This window comes from Wasmannia auropunctata, unplaced genomic scaffold, assembly GCF_000956235.1.
Source record: "Wasmannia auropunctata unplaced genomic scaffold, wasmannia.A_1.0 LD336069.1, whole genome shotgun sequence".
NCBI lineage: Eukaryota > Metazoa > Arthropoda > Insecta > Hymenoptera > Formicidae > Wasmannia > Wasmannia auropunctata.
The window spans coordinates 1,931,765-1,948,347 of NW_012026821.1; the positions used below are offsets into that span (position 1 = coordinate 1,931,765).

Below are 16,583 nucleotides of genomic sequence, written 5' to 3' on the forward strand. Positions count from 1 at the left end.
CTTGTGATCATGTACGCACGACATTACTTGTACGTGTGTGTATTACCAACAAAAAAATCTCTCAAATAAAAATACAAAAATAAAACAATTACGTAAGATTACGGATACAGCCTTATTTTACGTAGCTCTTTGCGAAAAGTCGTGGCATTCACGGTTGTAGTTACCTTTGAGCTTTTTCTTAGGCACTGAAACAAGAGGAGCATCTGATAGCGTGTGTTTAGAATATTCATCGGCAAAAATTAGAGGGAGGTAATTTTCAGCGTCATTCTTTTCTTTTCCTCTCGATATACGAAAGATAAATCAGGCATGAACCCACAAAGTGTTAATAAATACGTCGATGAACGTGAAAATACGCTAACGTGCCAATAAATGGAGAGAAATTTTATAGAACGAGAGAAAAGGCGGGCCAAAATCACGAATCAACGATTTCCTTCGCACCAATACGAATTCTAAAAATATATTGCAAAGCTTTTGTATTTTCCAAGCACGAAATTTAATCCTCAGCTAATTTTATGGTTCGCAAGAGTGTAATGCTAACCATAATCCAACAATTTTAATTTTCGTAAATTTTATTTTTTTCCCAATCTCATTGGTTTTTGAATTGCTTTACGTTTTCAGAGGAAATCGTTGGTTGATATATATATATATTATATATATTTTATATATATATATATATATATATAAATATATATAACATAGGTTCTGACTACTAAGAAATCATGTAAATCCTCACTACTTGAACTTGGTCTCGTTTTTCACAAGTTCGTTCGAATATTCTGAAGAGAAGAATCATCAACTCGAAATGTAAAAGAGGTGAACAAGAAGAAGAGAATACTCGGCACAACTGGACACCCCAGGTTGACCAAATACAACTCACCATCGTCCTCGCCGTCCTCGCCCTCCTCCTCCTCCGTGTCGGTGCTTTTGCTCTTGCCGAGATTTTTCAGTTTCCTCTTCTTTGCCGCTGCTCTTCTTCTCGCTGCGCAAAACAAAGAGATAGATTAAACTACGTGACTCTTTTTTTTATAAATTACAGTCTGATTAACTTTTTATTGAAAAAAAATGTAAATTTCACATCCAATCTTAAAAAATATTGATATTAATATAAATATTAATATTAATTACGGAAGAATCGTATTTATGAAATACAGTAATTGCAACGTTTTTTTTTGTTTTGTGGTCTAATAACGTGCATACAAATCATATTATTAAATTATTTATATTTCTTCAGGTTAAATAAAATCGTTCGTAAGTAAAGATTGTATAATATAGTAGCAATTTTTAGACTTCCATAAAATGTCGCTATTTAAAATTTACATGTAACATATGTGTGTACCGCTGGGAAAAAAGGCTTGTTACATGTAAATAGTGAAAAATTAAACCAATAGTCATGTACACCATTAAAGCTATATTAATAAAGTTAATTAAAAATTACGAGACGTGGAAATGCTTTGTCTAAGAATATCCAATGCATCTCTAACGAAGAAAAAAAATTGAAATCCATTTGACTGCGTCGAAAGAAATACGAGTGAAAGTGCGCGCTGAGTGCACGGAGCACTTTATATAAATATGTACGAGCACGTTTCGGAGATACAGCTTTCGCTTCGCAAATCTTTTCAACCTTATGGAAGGTAAATATTCATGATATCGATATATGTTGCGTTATATGGACTTTTAACCTTCTAATATGTGCATTTTCTCCTCTTCCGTGGTCCTCTCTTCGGCGAGTATCACCTCCTCTGAAAAGTAAACATTACGCATTTAGCAGTAATTAATATTGCGTTATTATATTTTTATGTACAAAGAAGCGATTCGTGGAATCTAGCATACGCAGTGAACTGTAACTTTTGCAGGCACGCTGTTTATAAGTGAATTAAAATAGATCGACAAGAGAATATATATACGTCTTTGAAAGATTTAATTATTTGATCTTCAAAATCATAGATCAGATTAATTGTAAAATATAGAAAATACATTTATTGCACAATTAATTTTTTTTCTTCCGTCGGTCTCACTCTTGAGACGTTATTTTATACGCGGGATGTTATCTGTTTTACAATATCTTTATTGAAAACTACGAGATTTCATATGCGTGTTCGCGAAATGAATTTCTATATTCAATCCTTTTTAATTCACGTGCTTCTTTCTACGGCGATTAATCTAACCTGCTTTGCAGATCCAATTGAGGTAACAATTCAGTTCACGCTCAAGCTGCTGCTGTCTTCGCAACTTCAGGAAGGACTGCCGGTTCTCCACCTTCTCTCTCTCCTTCGCAAATTCTCTACAAGCGTGATACAGATGACATGGCAGCTTACTCAGGAGCATAAAGGCTAAGTTTAGCGGAGGACTTTCTGGCATTCCGCCGTTAATATTCTAGCGATACTTGTTTAGTAAGTCAACAATATTTACTCATTTAAGGAGAATGCCGTTGGGAGCATTAAAAGAGAAACGATATTTTTTTTTCTTTGCTAGAGATACTTCTTCGTATAAAAATTCTTCAAACTAGCCTATATCATAGGAGCCGTGTACCATACGCGGGATTATGATGGATTTATTAACTACTTTCTTATATATACGCGTTATACTTTCTTTTAATCAAATACTTAAAATATCTAGTGTTAATTAAATGGACGAGCCTAAAAATTCACATTTCTGATGAAATAGCATCGTATTCTTATCGTATTCAGCACAGTACAATTTTAAATTTTTTTTATCAAAAAGCATATAATTTTACATATAATATTAATCGTATAAAATTAATAATATGTATATATGTTACCGTCAAAATCCATAATCCGTTAAAACCCGAATTCACTAATTAAAACTAGAATGATTAGACGTAAAATTGAAAATCGATATAGACAGTACAATTAGCCCTCGTTTTGTCCCGTAAACAAAAGTGGAAAGGGCTGGACCTTGCTACGCGTGAAAAATCGAAAAACTCATGTGAAACAGTGAGTACAATTATAAACTTCGTTTCAACTAAATTTAAAACTAATTTTAACTAATAAAATCGGGTTTTAACGATTATGGGTTTTGACGGTAATATATATACTACAGATTAAATCAGCCGTAATTTATAAATAAAGAAAAGCAATAAAGTAAAGTTGTCAAACGAAAGAAATAAATAATATTTAAGATTATTAGCCAATTATTATAAACTAATCGTATATTTGATTAATTTTATATTTTTGATCACAGCAAATGTGCTAAACACGCTAAAAGAATACGGTTTATTGCACTAATATCAGGCAACGTTTGCTAATTGAAGACCTGCTTGAGTGATCCATTTTAAGTAGGAACTGAACGCAGTGGTGAAGAGTCGTTTGCTCTTCGCTTTCCGATAAGCCGCCCGCCGTTCGACGCGCGTTCTTTCATTAGAAAACTCCCTGACGAGGAAAGAAAATCATTCTGAATAGGACCTCGCGATCTTGCCGGACAGGTGACGCGAAAATAGTTGCTCCAGAAATTGTCTCTCTGGGCGGTGGGGCCGCGGAATGGTTGTCAGGAGGGACATACTCACCCGCTCAAGACACCAAGAACTAAGTTCAGCATGAAGAATGATCCAAGGACGATCAACGGTATAAAGTAAATCCAGTTGTACGCGCTGCCAAGAGCGTCGTTTGTCTGAAAATTCGATCGGAATCGGTATGAAGAGGGCAACGTCGCGTGTACACATACACGCACCGGTTTACACAGCCGTGGGTATATTAATTAACAGCAAAAAGTTGTATGCGCGACACATACAGGCACACTGGCACACTGTAATCTCGCTGCGCGACCAAACACGACGTGATAAATGTGATCGTCCGAGTGTGAGGACTCGAATTTATTTATCGTTATTCGATAATATTCATTTTCCCTTCACAAATAAAAATTTTATCCGATCCATGAAGGAAAGATTTGATCTATAAAAAAAAAGTATCGCAGATTGGAAATCCGCCGATCACATTTACGCAGAACAAAATCGGCTTTATGAAACTTCAATATGTCGCCGGGGGGTAACCCGTGGAAAAAGAATAGGACGAGAGAAACATGCCATTTTTTTTTATTAACTTGACCTGAGACTACTCACTACATCCCTCTACTCGCTACTCGCTATCTCGAAGAGAAGAAACCTACAGGTTTTTAGATATACTTAACACGTTGACTGCCACGATAGTGGCATCCATGATTGGCGCTACCGAATGTTTTTAAAACGTTTATAGAAAATTAATGCTGTAATAATATAAAATTTTAAGTAATCATAAATAGGTAAATAACAATGTAAAATAAAAAGTCCAGTTTAATGCACTATTGTTGAGAATATAATTTTAATCATGTAAAACAATATTTTATCAAAATCAAAAATAATAAAAGAAGGGCTATATATTTTATCATTATACACTTATGATAATGAGAACTTTCTTGTGATATATACAGTAAAATATAGAGTAAAGATAGGCAAGCAACGTGTTAAACTAAGATATGTCGAAATTCACAGTTGAAAAACTATACTAGAAATTTGTTTTTACAGAAAGTCTCCAAGTAATTTTGAAGCATGGCATTTTCTTCCGACTGATCGTTTTACCGCAGGCTACCCTATATTACAAAAATCGATAAGGCAAAGATTTTTTCGAGATCTCAATAAATAAATAAGGATTAGTTATCTTGTTGCAGTCGGTGGAGTTATGTGGAAGGGTTTCAAGGTAATCTGTTGCTTACAGTGAGACATAATAGTAAAATATTGCGAAAGCCTCCGTGATCCATCGACTGAACATTAACCCTTTCGTGATCAGCAAGAGAAATATGTTTTCCACTGATAATCCTCGCAAGTTACGTATTTAGCTCGTATTCTAGCGCTAAAAGGACTAAGAATTTTTACTTACTTCTATTTCTAAGAGAGCTAGAAGAATTTAATTCTGTCACGAAAGAGTCAAGCACAATAAAAGATGTACGATTAACATCGAATATTGAAACATTGAAAGAGGGCTGAAACTGACAATGTTATACTGAGCAAGGTGAACATATACGTCAGTGTTAGCTGTTTTCCGCAAGGCATTCTTTAATCCGAAAGCCGGCAAATTCGGCTAGGGCCGGATACAGGAAAGAGGCAAACATATATAAAGTACATCGAAGTGGGATTTGACCAACAATTAATTGCGAAAGAGGATGAGACACTTAGAAGCGGATGGAAGGTAGTATACGTATCGAGACAGTTTGATATAACACGATATTTTCTCTCTTCTAGAAAGGTGAATTGACGAGAGGGAAGGAATTTTAGTTTTAGTACAAAAATACGACACTTAAATCGCGAAGCGGTTAATAAAGGATTGACAAAATTGGGCAACGACATTCTATGGAGCACAGAGATTTGAGAACGTACGCTATCGTATCTTTCGCGTAGCGACACACTGCGTAGGAATAAATCGTGCGCGGTAACGAGAGGGCGAAATTTTAGCAGAAAGAGCGAGCCAGAAAAAAAAGAAAAACAGAGAGAGAGAGAGAAAGATAAATATGGTAACAGATAGAAAGACAACGAGAGAGAGAGAGAGAGAGAGAGAGAGAGAGAGAAAAGAATGTTTTAACACTGAAGAACATATTTCTTGCTTTACCCAGTACAATATGGAAGTCCAACCCTCCATAGTGATACACTGGAAGACAGTGAGCATGGCGAATCCGATGTTATCGAAGCTGGTGATGCCCGAGTTTGGTCCCTCCCAGAGTTCCAAGCACGTCGAGATGCTCGCGTTGCACACGTAGGCCCCGGGCGGGGCATCATCTTTGTTGTCCGCGGAGCTACACGGGCTCGGCTGCTCGCCATCCTTTATGATTATATCTGCAATGTTCAATATTGTAAAGCATTTCAGGCCACATCACAACGCCAGGCACGCCTGAGAAGCCCAAAGATTCAGATATACATATATTTTCTAAGCGGTCATAAACGCAAATTATATTTTCGTGCACTTCGAGGTTTCTCCGCGCCGATCTTTCTCTCATTAATTTCCTTTGCGTGGTAAATAAAGGGTATGTAAAAAAAACAACAAAGCAGATGATATTGTAAGCAGTGTGTGTTAAACGAAAATTTCTGGAAGGTCGACTGAACCTTCGAATACACTCACTGATGTCCTCTATACTGTAACACGTTTTATGCAGGGTTCCCGAATAAAACTCGAGGCCGATGATGGCGAATATCACGATGGCGAAGAGTACCAGCAAGCCGATCTGCAGAAGCGGGGCCATCGCCTTGATGATAGACTTGAGCACCACCTGAAGACCTGTTTGCAAAGGAAAAAAAATTGCCGAGGAGTAATTAGGCCCAACCACCGTTCCGACGGGATCGATGTGGAATTCCACTCGGTACAACTTCTGTGCAATTCCGTTGCTCTCATTTACTCGAGAAATTTCACGTGATTTTTTTTTATATACACATTTATATTAACATTTGATGAAAACCACAATATCGGTCTCTAGTAAAAAAAAAAAGAAATAATATTCTGCCTGTTTCACGACGCTTATAATAACGATTTACATGTCAAAAAGATTGTCCAGATTTTGTAATATTCTCATAAAAATTATTTTAGATTTTATCGAATAAACTCGAAATTAATTCAGAATCAATTAAAAATAAAATGTGCATTTAATGCCACTCGAAATGATCCTGCGTCTAAGGATTAGGATAACTCCGCCGTATCTAAATACAACATCGAGCTCTGAGTAGTAACTAATATATCTGAGCAATACTACTAACATAAAACGAACAATCGATCTAAAGCATTTTACGGGCGATAAAGATAAATATATTTAAATATATTATACGATTAAACTAACTGAACTAACTCTGATCTACTTGACTTCGTAATATTTGTTAATTTGCTCCTTGTCCAAAATCTATGTAGCCACTATTCAAGAAATAAGTATTCTCGACGGCGGATCGTATTCGATCATCGAGGTATCCAAATCTCAGACGCGACGAAGTTTCGAGTCGTGGGCATCCATTATTCATCATTCAAGTAAATTTTCTCGAGCAATTTTCTCGAAATACATTTCTGCCGCACGTTTAGCGCCAAATGTAATCATCTGAAAGAGACATACATACACATACATCTCACATTTGAAACATTTTTCGAACTGATATTTTTCTCATTTGAGCACGTAACAGCAACAGACTACTTAACAAAATGAAACGTTCGACGCTAAATGTGCTTTTAGCTTGCGCTCACACCTTTATCTAGAGTCGCGTATAATATACGCTCAACAATAATTTCACGATCGAGTGCGTTTATTGCATTCAAAACGAACGTAAGATTCATTTAAATAACGAAATTTAAAAACAACTTTCGACGCCAGATTTAAAGTGTGAATACGAGCTACATCTATTTCGCGCGCTATATTTACGACGGTCTCACGGGATCTCGTTTACAACGGAGCTCCCCCTTCCCCCCCACCCTCCAGCAAGAAACTTCTTTGAATTTTCTCGAGCCGCGAGCGGCTTCGAGTCCCAAAAAATCGATCGCTTTCCAATCTGTACTGATGCGCTACTCACTCGGTATGCCGGAGACAAGTTTGAGCGGTCGCAACACGCGTATCGCACGCAACGTGCGCAGATCCATATCCACGTGCATGCCTGCCGAGAACGTCGTGATGATCCTGTCCCAAAAACACACACACCCCGCCACACTTTACTACTTACTACTCTATTACACTAATACTCACGCTACACTCTTAAGTATTTATTACTACGTCCACTAGATGGTTAACTATAGCGTTCTCTCTAGCCTAGCCCGGGGGAGAGATAATGCTGTCGGGACGGTCGGATGGAGAAATTTTATATGTAGAAGATCAAAGAACTCTTGTGAATTAAACCTCGAGAGTGCAAAATGGATATAAATATAGCTATCTTTAACAGAATCTCTGTCCAACAGAATCCGCGTGGTGAATCTCAAATGGACTTTATAATTTGACAAGAAGGTCTCTAATACTTAATTTAAAAAATGTTTAAAAATTTAAATGAAAATTAAACTTTAGAAAAGGAGATTTTATTTTTGTATTGCGATTAAGCAAATATTTAATAAATCGCTTATTTTCCGAACTCTTCCTACATTCTTTGTATAAATTGTCGATTTAAAAGAGATCGTATATAATTTGTAGCTGTATTAATTTATTTCAATACAGTATTTTAAAAAAAATATTTATTTTTTATTACTTGTCTTTAAAAAAATATTGTTAAAATATCTTGGTATGCAATGACAATTTTAAATTATAAAAATAACTAATAATATCGTGAATTGTTGATTTATAAGATGTACCTAAAGGAACATATTTTTCTCTATTAAACTTAATGCTATATCAAAAATAAACGATCTGACAGGACAGGGCAATGTTCTATTGAAAAGGGCACCGTAAAGGAGTAGGATCGATGTATGTAGGCGTGTAAAACGTATCTATGTACGTACGTACACTCTCTAGACTATGTAAAATACTGTATATCTAGGTCTAGGAGAATGTGAAACGCTGAGACGAGCTAGTGATAGTGGCTATAATCACACCTAAACTCGCGACGCTAGTTTCTCGAAGATATCAGTTCGCCGTACGGTCATCGACCGCCACTTATCTAGGTATTTCTGACTCTCGCCAAAAGCACAAGCTTTTCGAAAAAAGATCCGCCTCAAGCCAGAAAAGATATTATATAAACGTGTTAGATCTATTTTACACTGCTAGACGAATTTGAAACTCTATATTTTTTCATTATATTCTAAATTCTAACATAACAATTATTCTTCAAATTTAATAAACTTTGAAGAAATGTCAAAAAAAACTTATAAATTTTGAATACCAAAATGACATAAAAAAAGAACACTAACAATAAGTACTGTATATTAATATATATTAATTCATTTTTTTATTTCTTCCTTTTTAAAGTAAATAATTTAATTTTACATTAGAAAGAATTGAATCTAAACTAAAAAACATCTTAAATATCATTATTATAAAATCATAACTGAATCGGAAGTATTTCCACAATATTCAGTGCTAAATTCTTTTTAATTCTGAAAAAAATTTATTTTAATTAAAGAAATAGATTGCATAAGCAATGAAAATTATAAAATAAAAAATGCAACAAATATATTTGAAGCTTTAATTACGAAGGCGATTTTACGAAGGCATATTCTTTTCCATTAAAAGGACAATTGAATTCTGCACTACAAACGGTAAATGGAGAAACTTATTAATAGTGCTAATGATGAAAATGGTCAATAAATGAAAAACCGACTGACTTGTGATAAAATCGAAAGCGAAAATAGCTAATCCTAGCGATGGAAAGTGGAAGAGGATGATCACCTTCTAGAATTATGGGTACTCGCAAAGCAACGATCCGGTCTGTCGTGAGTTTCTATAAGGGAACGGATTTTAACGGGCTCGTTGCAACGGCAACCGTTGAACACCGTTATCTGCTCTAGGACACGTATCCATTTAACAATGTATAGCCGACTCTATTATTTAGCGCAACTGTAGCTAAAGATAGATAATCGCTAAATATAGGCACCACTCGTTGGGTCATCACATCCATGTGCGTGTGTGTGTTTTCTCTTTTTTTTTTCCCCTGTCCATTTTCCACCTGTTCGTGAGTGCGCATCCTCGGCGTACGGAATTGAAGACGATTGAGCCCCAAATCATTATCTTTGTCGTTCGCTTTGTTTAAAAAAGAAAGCATACTTTCAAAGTACCAACTATTGAGTAGTAAATAGACTTCCTGCACAAATTACGATCCTAACACTTAGAGGGAATAATTCCAATCTTAAATTGGCGACTAACGGTGCTTAAAACTGCTCTCTACGTATTCACTGTTCTACGCATACAGAACGAATTAGAGTCATTAGAAATATCTAGGAAATATAGAGAAACTAACGTGTTGCTTTACCTATATTCTATAATGTCGTATAAGAAAATATAACTATATGTAACAGCTGTCTTCATCACATTTAGCGATTATTATCGTTATCAGAAATATTGAAAAATATCGACAAAAAATATTAAAAATATAAAAAATATAGAAAAAAATATTTTATGTTAAACACAAAAATAATATTTAATTATTATATGTAAATTTAATATATTTTCAACAAAGAATCTTCATATATGTAAACAATATATTTGTGTGTAACTGTATATTTAAAGTGTACATGTATCAAATTGCATAGATCTAAACTGATTATAAAATCTAATATCACTAGTTCGCGCAAGTTCTCTATGAAGAAAGTAGAATATATATCTAGACAAGATACTCAGAAACAGCGTAGACACACAGAGAAAATTCATATATATATATATATATAAATGTATAAATATATAAATTATATAGTATCCAACAAATATTGATTTATCAACTGAGCTAACTTTATCCATCATCAACTCTAACTTTGTCAACTGATCTAAGACACCCATAGCCTTTAAGCGAAGATTGATAAAAAACGTTATATTACGTAATTAGAAGGCTAACGCAGGATACTAGGAGGACGGGAGCTAATAATGTATAGATATATAGACAAGTTCAAGTCGATGCTGCTCTCGCTTGCCAGAAACTAGAACGTCGTACCAGGAATAACTAAAGCAGCGGAATCGGCCGAAACTGAAGGGATATCGAGCTAAGTTTCGGCGCCGGAGAGACATTAAAACTATGTTTGTAACTATTGAGAACCGCACACAGATTGCCAGGAGAGACACAACGCGGAAGGAACAGGGGGTTGAAAGAGGGAAACAGGGAGGGGAGAGGCTTGGTCGTTTACTGCTCGACTTGTTAGCTCGACTTGTTACTGGCGGGAATTCTTTCTTTGGATGTTTGTTATAGTCGCTGCTGCTCTTTCGCAGAACTCTGTCTGACTCACTTGGAATTTTCGAAACCAGCTTTAGCGGTCTGAGGACCCTGAAGGAACGTAGCATACGCAGGTCGACGTCCACGTTTGTTTCGGCGAACACGGTCATCGACCTAATCCAAGGATCACTCTAGAATCTATCTGACCAATCTATCTGATCGATTGACGTGTTTCCTTATTTCCTATAGCTGGAGAAACCAGTTTCCGGACTACGTTGCCAGGGTAACCAAAATTTTCCGAAAGATTAGGTAATAACAACATCACCGCTATCAAAACCACGTTTTTTTTTATCAACATTTATATATCAATTATGAATAAATCTATTACTATACATAAAATCATATATTATTAATTTTTAATGCAATAATATATCAATTTTTAGAAAGAAAAGACAAGCATCTTTCATTCCTTTATCACGTAGGACTTCAAAATAAGTTAAAATTCTCTACTATATTAGATACAAGCTACTAATTATGCCTGCAAGGCATAAAGTGTCTTGTTTAGCAATGTTAGTCAAACTGATTCCTCCAACATCTTGTTTCCTCATAAGGATGTAATTAGGGAAAGAGGTTTATTTTGTCACTCGCTTTGGCCGCAAATTAATTAATGGGTGAAACAATGTTTGTCTCTCTTGAATAATCAATATTAATGATCTGTCCTATATCTATGTGAGTTGTCTATGTAAATGTATATATAGGAGAATGTGTAACAATATGCAGAATTCAAACAGAAAAGTCGCGCTTATTCTTTCATGTAAACATCGTGATATTATTTTATGGCATCTTTAATAATCAATAAAAAATAATCGATAATCTTAGAAAGTCTTACTTCTTCAAGAACGTGAAATGTTGAAGATCGCTGATAGAACATCCGGGAGTAGAGAAAGGGACCGGGAATAGAAAGGGGAGAAAAAAAAAACAGAAATGGACGGAGAGACTTGACTGACAAATAAGCGTTCGACTCTCACCCGGTCACCACGACGAAGAAGTCCATGATGTTCCAGATGTTACGCAGGTAGGAGCCGCGGTGGAGGACGAAGCCGAGGGCAACAATCTTGAGGCTCGCCTCGACGCAGAAGATCCCGAGGAAGTAGATCTCCGTAGCCTCGAGCTTCTGTGCGAGTATGGTCTTGTCGTGCTTCGGCAGATGCTCCTCGAGGGCGAGGACCACGCAATTGGCGATGATGGTGAGCAGGACGGCGTACTCAAAGGGCGGCCACTCGATGATGAAGCGCGTGTGCGTCCGTATCCAATTATCCTCCGAAAGGATAAACAACGACGTGGTGCCCTTGCCGCCTCCCCCACCGCCACCCGCCCCTCCACCCTGATCCCGGCCTGGCGCCATGTCCACCAGACCAGGTACCTGTAAGAGCCCGGGGTGGTCTGCTCAAAAGACTTCGAAAACACAATAGACTTCCAATAGCGGACTAATAAGAGAGTAAAAATGAATAAAAACTTTAAAAAGTGACGTATAATATAATTTACTTAGAATACTTAAAGCGTTTCTTTAAAATCTTATCGCCGATTTATATCGTTTAATACTTATCGTATAGATACGTTTCTATAACTATCCACGTTTACGCCGTATAATATTTTCGATATTTTGAAATATTTCTCGAGTTCGCGACAAATCCCAAACTCGACCGAAGCCCCATCGAAATAAATTGTTTTCCGAGAAACTTCTAAGCAACAAGCGCGACGAAGGGATCGCTCTCGGGAAATTGCGCGACTGCAGAGATGTGGATGATTGATTCTAAAGCTGTCACGGGCTGCAGAATTCAGATGGACGATTTCACGGCGTTTCGTATCGAGGGTAACAGGGACAAAGGCAACAATCGGCAACTGTCATCTTACCTCCCCTCCGAAGCTAGTCCAGTCACCGAGACCACTCCTCAATCCGGCCAACCTCGACCTTCTCCCGTAATACTGGCTCGCGTATCCAGGGTCCCTTTGTGCCGCCTCTTGCGCTGCTGCCAACCTGGAAACGAGACGGAGGAATGAAAGAGGTCAGTGGCTGCTTGCATATTGGAGCAATCTCCCGATCGGGGTTATTCGCGTGACATACGTCAAATAACGATACCGTGAACTGTATACCATGACTCCTACTAGCGAAACAATCAATCCTGCAAAGTCAGTTTCTCAGTTCAGAATTATCTAACGACACTTTAACCTGAGATGAATGAAAACGCGATTTGCGGTTTATCAATCAAGTCAACCATGATTTATAAATAGATTGATAAATGCAATGAAACATATCAGATTTATCGACATTTGTATAATCTTCGATTAATTATCCGTTTGAAAATATTCAATAAACTGACACAAGCTCATTCAAATGTAACATTTGGTATTCAATTTAATATAAAGGTCAGCACACTGGCTAAATAAGATTGGCAGTAACATGTGATATAATAATACTTTAATGATTAATTAAATCAATACTTTTAATAAAAATTTCTTCTTCAAAGAAATAAAAGACTTTATTATTTCTTTGAGAAAAGTATATGTCACACAGTAAAAATTATTTTTGCCTAATTACAACTAAATATTATTGAATCGTCAGCCTGTATTGAACAAATCTCAAAATTACGGTCACATTTAGCGCTAATATACAACGTGAAGGCACAGCTAAAAATTTATCATATATAATACCACACTATATATAACGTTAAAATAATTAAAATATCATTTTCTTAATTTAATAAAGAATTAATTTATTTTAACAAGGCTCTTAAAGTGTCTTCTTTTCAAGATGCGCAGCGTATTCACGAATCACTAAAAATGCACAAAAGTATGCAGAGAATTTCGACAGAATTATTTAGGCGGGTGCCAGATCGCGGACGATGGCTCAGTGGGATTGCATGAAACAGCTCGTTAATGGCGGACGAAGGTGCATAATGCGGCGGCTCCGGCTTCAATTAAGTGCATTAGCCGAGACTTTTGCGACAGGCGCCCCGTATGCATCCCAGTGGTTCCTCTCCGCGTGCGACAGAGGGAGAGAGAGAGAGGGTGGGTGAGTGAGTGGCAATCAAGGCACATGGTAATGCAATAATTCATGGCAAGAATTCTCCCGTCGTTGCATCCTCGCTCCCATATATAATGCGCCAAATGCGGTACGCGCAATAGCGACGAAATTGTGACACTTGTAATATTACATTCGATTCGAAAAGAGTAAAGAGATTGACCTATTATTTATCTGTGATAAACATTTTCTTCTGGAAGCGTTACGTGTGTCCTAATTTTAACGCGAGCACTTCACGTTAAGATAGATCTGATCAATATTTAAATTTCGTTAATATTTGATGCTTCATCAATTTTATATTTTACGTTTTATTTTAAATAAAATACTTTTTTAAATAAGATATATTTTAAATAAAATACTTTCAATCAATAATTAACTTAATCTAATCTAAATTTTTTAATTTAATTATGTTAAGAGAAATTGATTTTACTGAGCTTGTTAATTGATCCCATTTTAAAATAGATATACGTTTTTATTTTTTATTTTTTTATTTCTTTATAATAACGTCCTGTCAGAAAAACCTCAAATCTTCAAAAGTTTTTAGATATTTGATAAGTTCACATAGAATTCAAAGAAGATTAAAAATCGAAATAATGATAAAGCTTAAATAATTCCAAAAAAAAATTCGAAACTAACGTAAATTGGGATAATTTTCTAGTCAAGTATTAGTGACGTGATTCAGTGAACACTACAGATTCACTCATGTTCTAAAAAAAGCTTGATGCTGAATTTGCACAACCCGGGGTGGAGTCTATTCTCGATCGATCCTAGCTGAATTTGGGATGTTCCGCATAAACCTTTGAAGAATGCTCGAGATCGTTTCGAAAATGTCGATATCTGTTCCATTCTTTCTCTGGCAAACAACGTCGTAAAATATCGAGTTGAAAATAAATTTTTCCGCAGAAGACTCATTTGGTATAACACGAAGAAAATTTGAACGAAAATCTAACACTCTTTAAATATTGTAATAGCTTCTTTTCTCTTCTTTTATATCGTTCAATAAATAAGTGTTTCTGTTTTCCATGTAACTATTTTCACAATAATTTTAAGTACATCAAAATTTTAATCACAAATTATCAAAATGAAGGTTTTGATTATAGAGAAAAATATTTAGTCCAAAAGTTAATATGAGTATTTGCGGAGAAAACTTTTTTTCGTTATGGCTCAGAAACAGCCTGTGCATAAGATACAATAACAGATAAAGTTTCGCGATTTGTCGCGTAGCCACGACGCTCCATTTAGCTGAACGGGAAACGACTCGGAGGAAAAAGTTTCGCGCGCGCGGCGCCAAGATCGTACGATTTCGTGTATCTGGGGAATCGAATTGTATGGATGGCGCGAGCGCGGGAACGCCCGGAGAGTAGCGCCCGCCAATTTTATCAGCTACTTCCACTGCGCCTTTTTTCGGCTTTACGACCCTTTTCCATTTCTTCAGCCGTCTCCGACCGACAAAACGGCGCCGACCGAATAAGAACTCGCAAAAAATTATTATAATAGTTACAGTCGGCGGCGCGATCGTCAAAAATAAGAGGGCACATTTCGGGAATAGTTTCGAATGAAACATTCAAGAAGTCGAGACGTGCCGTTACATCGGGTTTTCATGATTTGTCACTTGTTGCTTAACATCTGACCAATTTTGCATCGTCAATAAAGAGAATATTGATTGAGTTGAATACATTGAAATTATTGGAAAGATACTATCTTCAAATACGATGGGAATTTCAGTGCCCCAATTGTGTTAATTACTGCAAAAATAATTTATTTTAACTCTCGAGAAACAATTATAGTTCGTTAGATATAAAAAATTGTGAGTATTTCTTTTTTTCTCCATATCCAGGACTAAATTAAATACGAGAAAGTTCGCATAAAATGTCAAAAAAAATTAGACATTAGAAAATTAGACAACAGGCCGCGATTGTTGCTCGTGTGCTTGTCCGTGCTTCGGCCTAACGTCCACGTTGAATTATTGAGCACAGGACAAGAATAATTGATCCAGTTTGTTCCGTAACGGTGGGATCAATACTACTCTCGAAAATGAACCGCCGACTCGTCCGTGTGTCCGTTTTACAAGGACGCACGCCGTGAAGTAGAGCAATATACGTAATGGAAGAATTCAATTGCGATCGTACAGATTGTTACATCAGCAACAGGTATAATTCTTCGGCGATTAGTCGCGGGCTTAAGTTGAGCATTAATAAAATAGCGAGATGCATACTTCCCTCCCGCCCAAAAATTTAGATCGACTTTATTAGCCTTCACGATTATTTTGCACAATTTCCAATCTTACAGAATTTATAATAAATCATCGTATTTTACATTATTACATACGTAACCTTATTTTTCTCAACAGCTTCTGTAGCGAATTCTTAACAATAAAGTTTAAGTATCATCTCTCTCTTCTACATAATTTCATATATTAATTTACTAAATACATTTTTTATATGGACACATACGATATAATGGACATTCAAGTCTGCTACGAATTTGATATTGCCGGAATTTAATATTGCAACGATCAGATTCCGATGCAATATCCTCGGGACGATATTCGCGACCGCCGTCGCTCACGATCGTAAAGCAGACTCAGGGATGGTTCTGCGACCTGCACTTGCAAGATGCGGATTACCGCATGTGGAACGAGAACTCCCGCGAAGGTTAATCGCGATTTATGCAATAACGTTGTTGCAGCGCGTCGCTGCCGGAGTGCAG

General features: G+C 36.4%; 1 protein-coding gene across 2 annotated transcripts in view; it reads right to left on the reverse strand.

Annotated features, from left to right (window-relative positions):
• Nucleotides 1-11,903, reverse strand: part of LOC105450097 (voltage-dependent calcium channel type A subunit alpha-1-like) — a 51,752-nt gene extending 39,849 nt beyond the window's left edge. For both annotated transcript variants that reach the window (XM_011689752.1, XM_011689751.1), the window contains exons 1-8: nucleotides 11,821-11,903; nucleotides 7,526-7,629; nucleotides 6,102-6,257; nucleotides 5,595-5,818; nucleotides 3,524-3,627; nucleotides 2,166-2,281; nucleotides 1,680-1,739; nucleotides 878-979 (exon numbers count right to left, since the gene is read on the reverse strand). In XM_011689752.1, coding sequence (XP_011688054.1) covers nucleotides 878-979; nucleotides 1,680-1,739; nucleotides 2,166-2,281; nucleotides 3,524-3,627; nucleotides 5,595-5,818; nucleotides 6,102-6,257; nucleotides 7,526-7,629; nucleotides 11,821-11,846 — 892 coding nt within the window. In that variant the 5' untranslated portion in view covers nucleotides 11,847-11,903. The remainder of the gene's footprint in view (nucleotides 1-877; nucleotides 980-1,679; nucleotides 1,740-2,165; nucleotides 2,282-3,523; nucleotides 3,628-5,594; nucleotides 5,819-6,101; nucleotides 6,258-7,525; nucleotides 7,630-11,820) is intronic.
• Nucleotides 11,904-16,583: the final 4,680 nt, after the last annotated feature.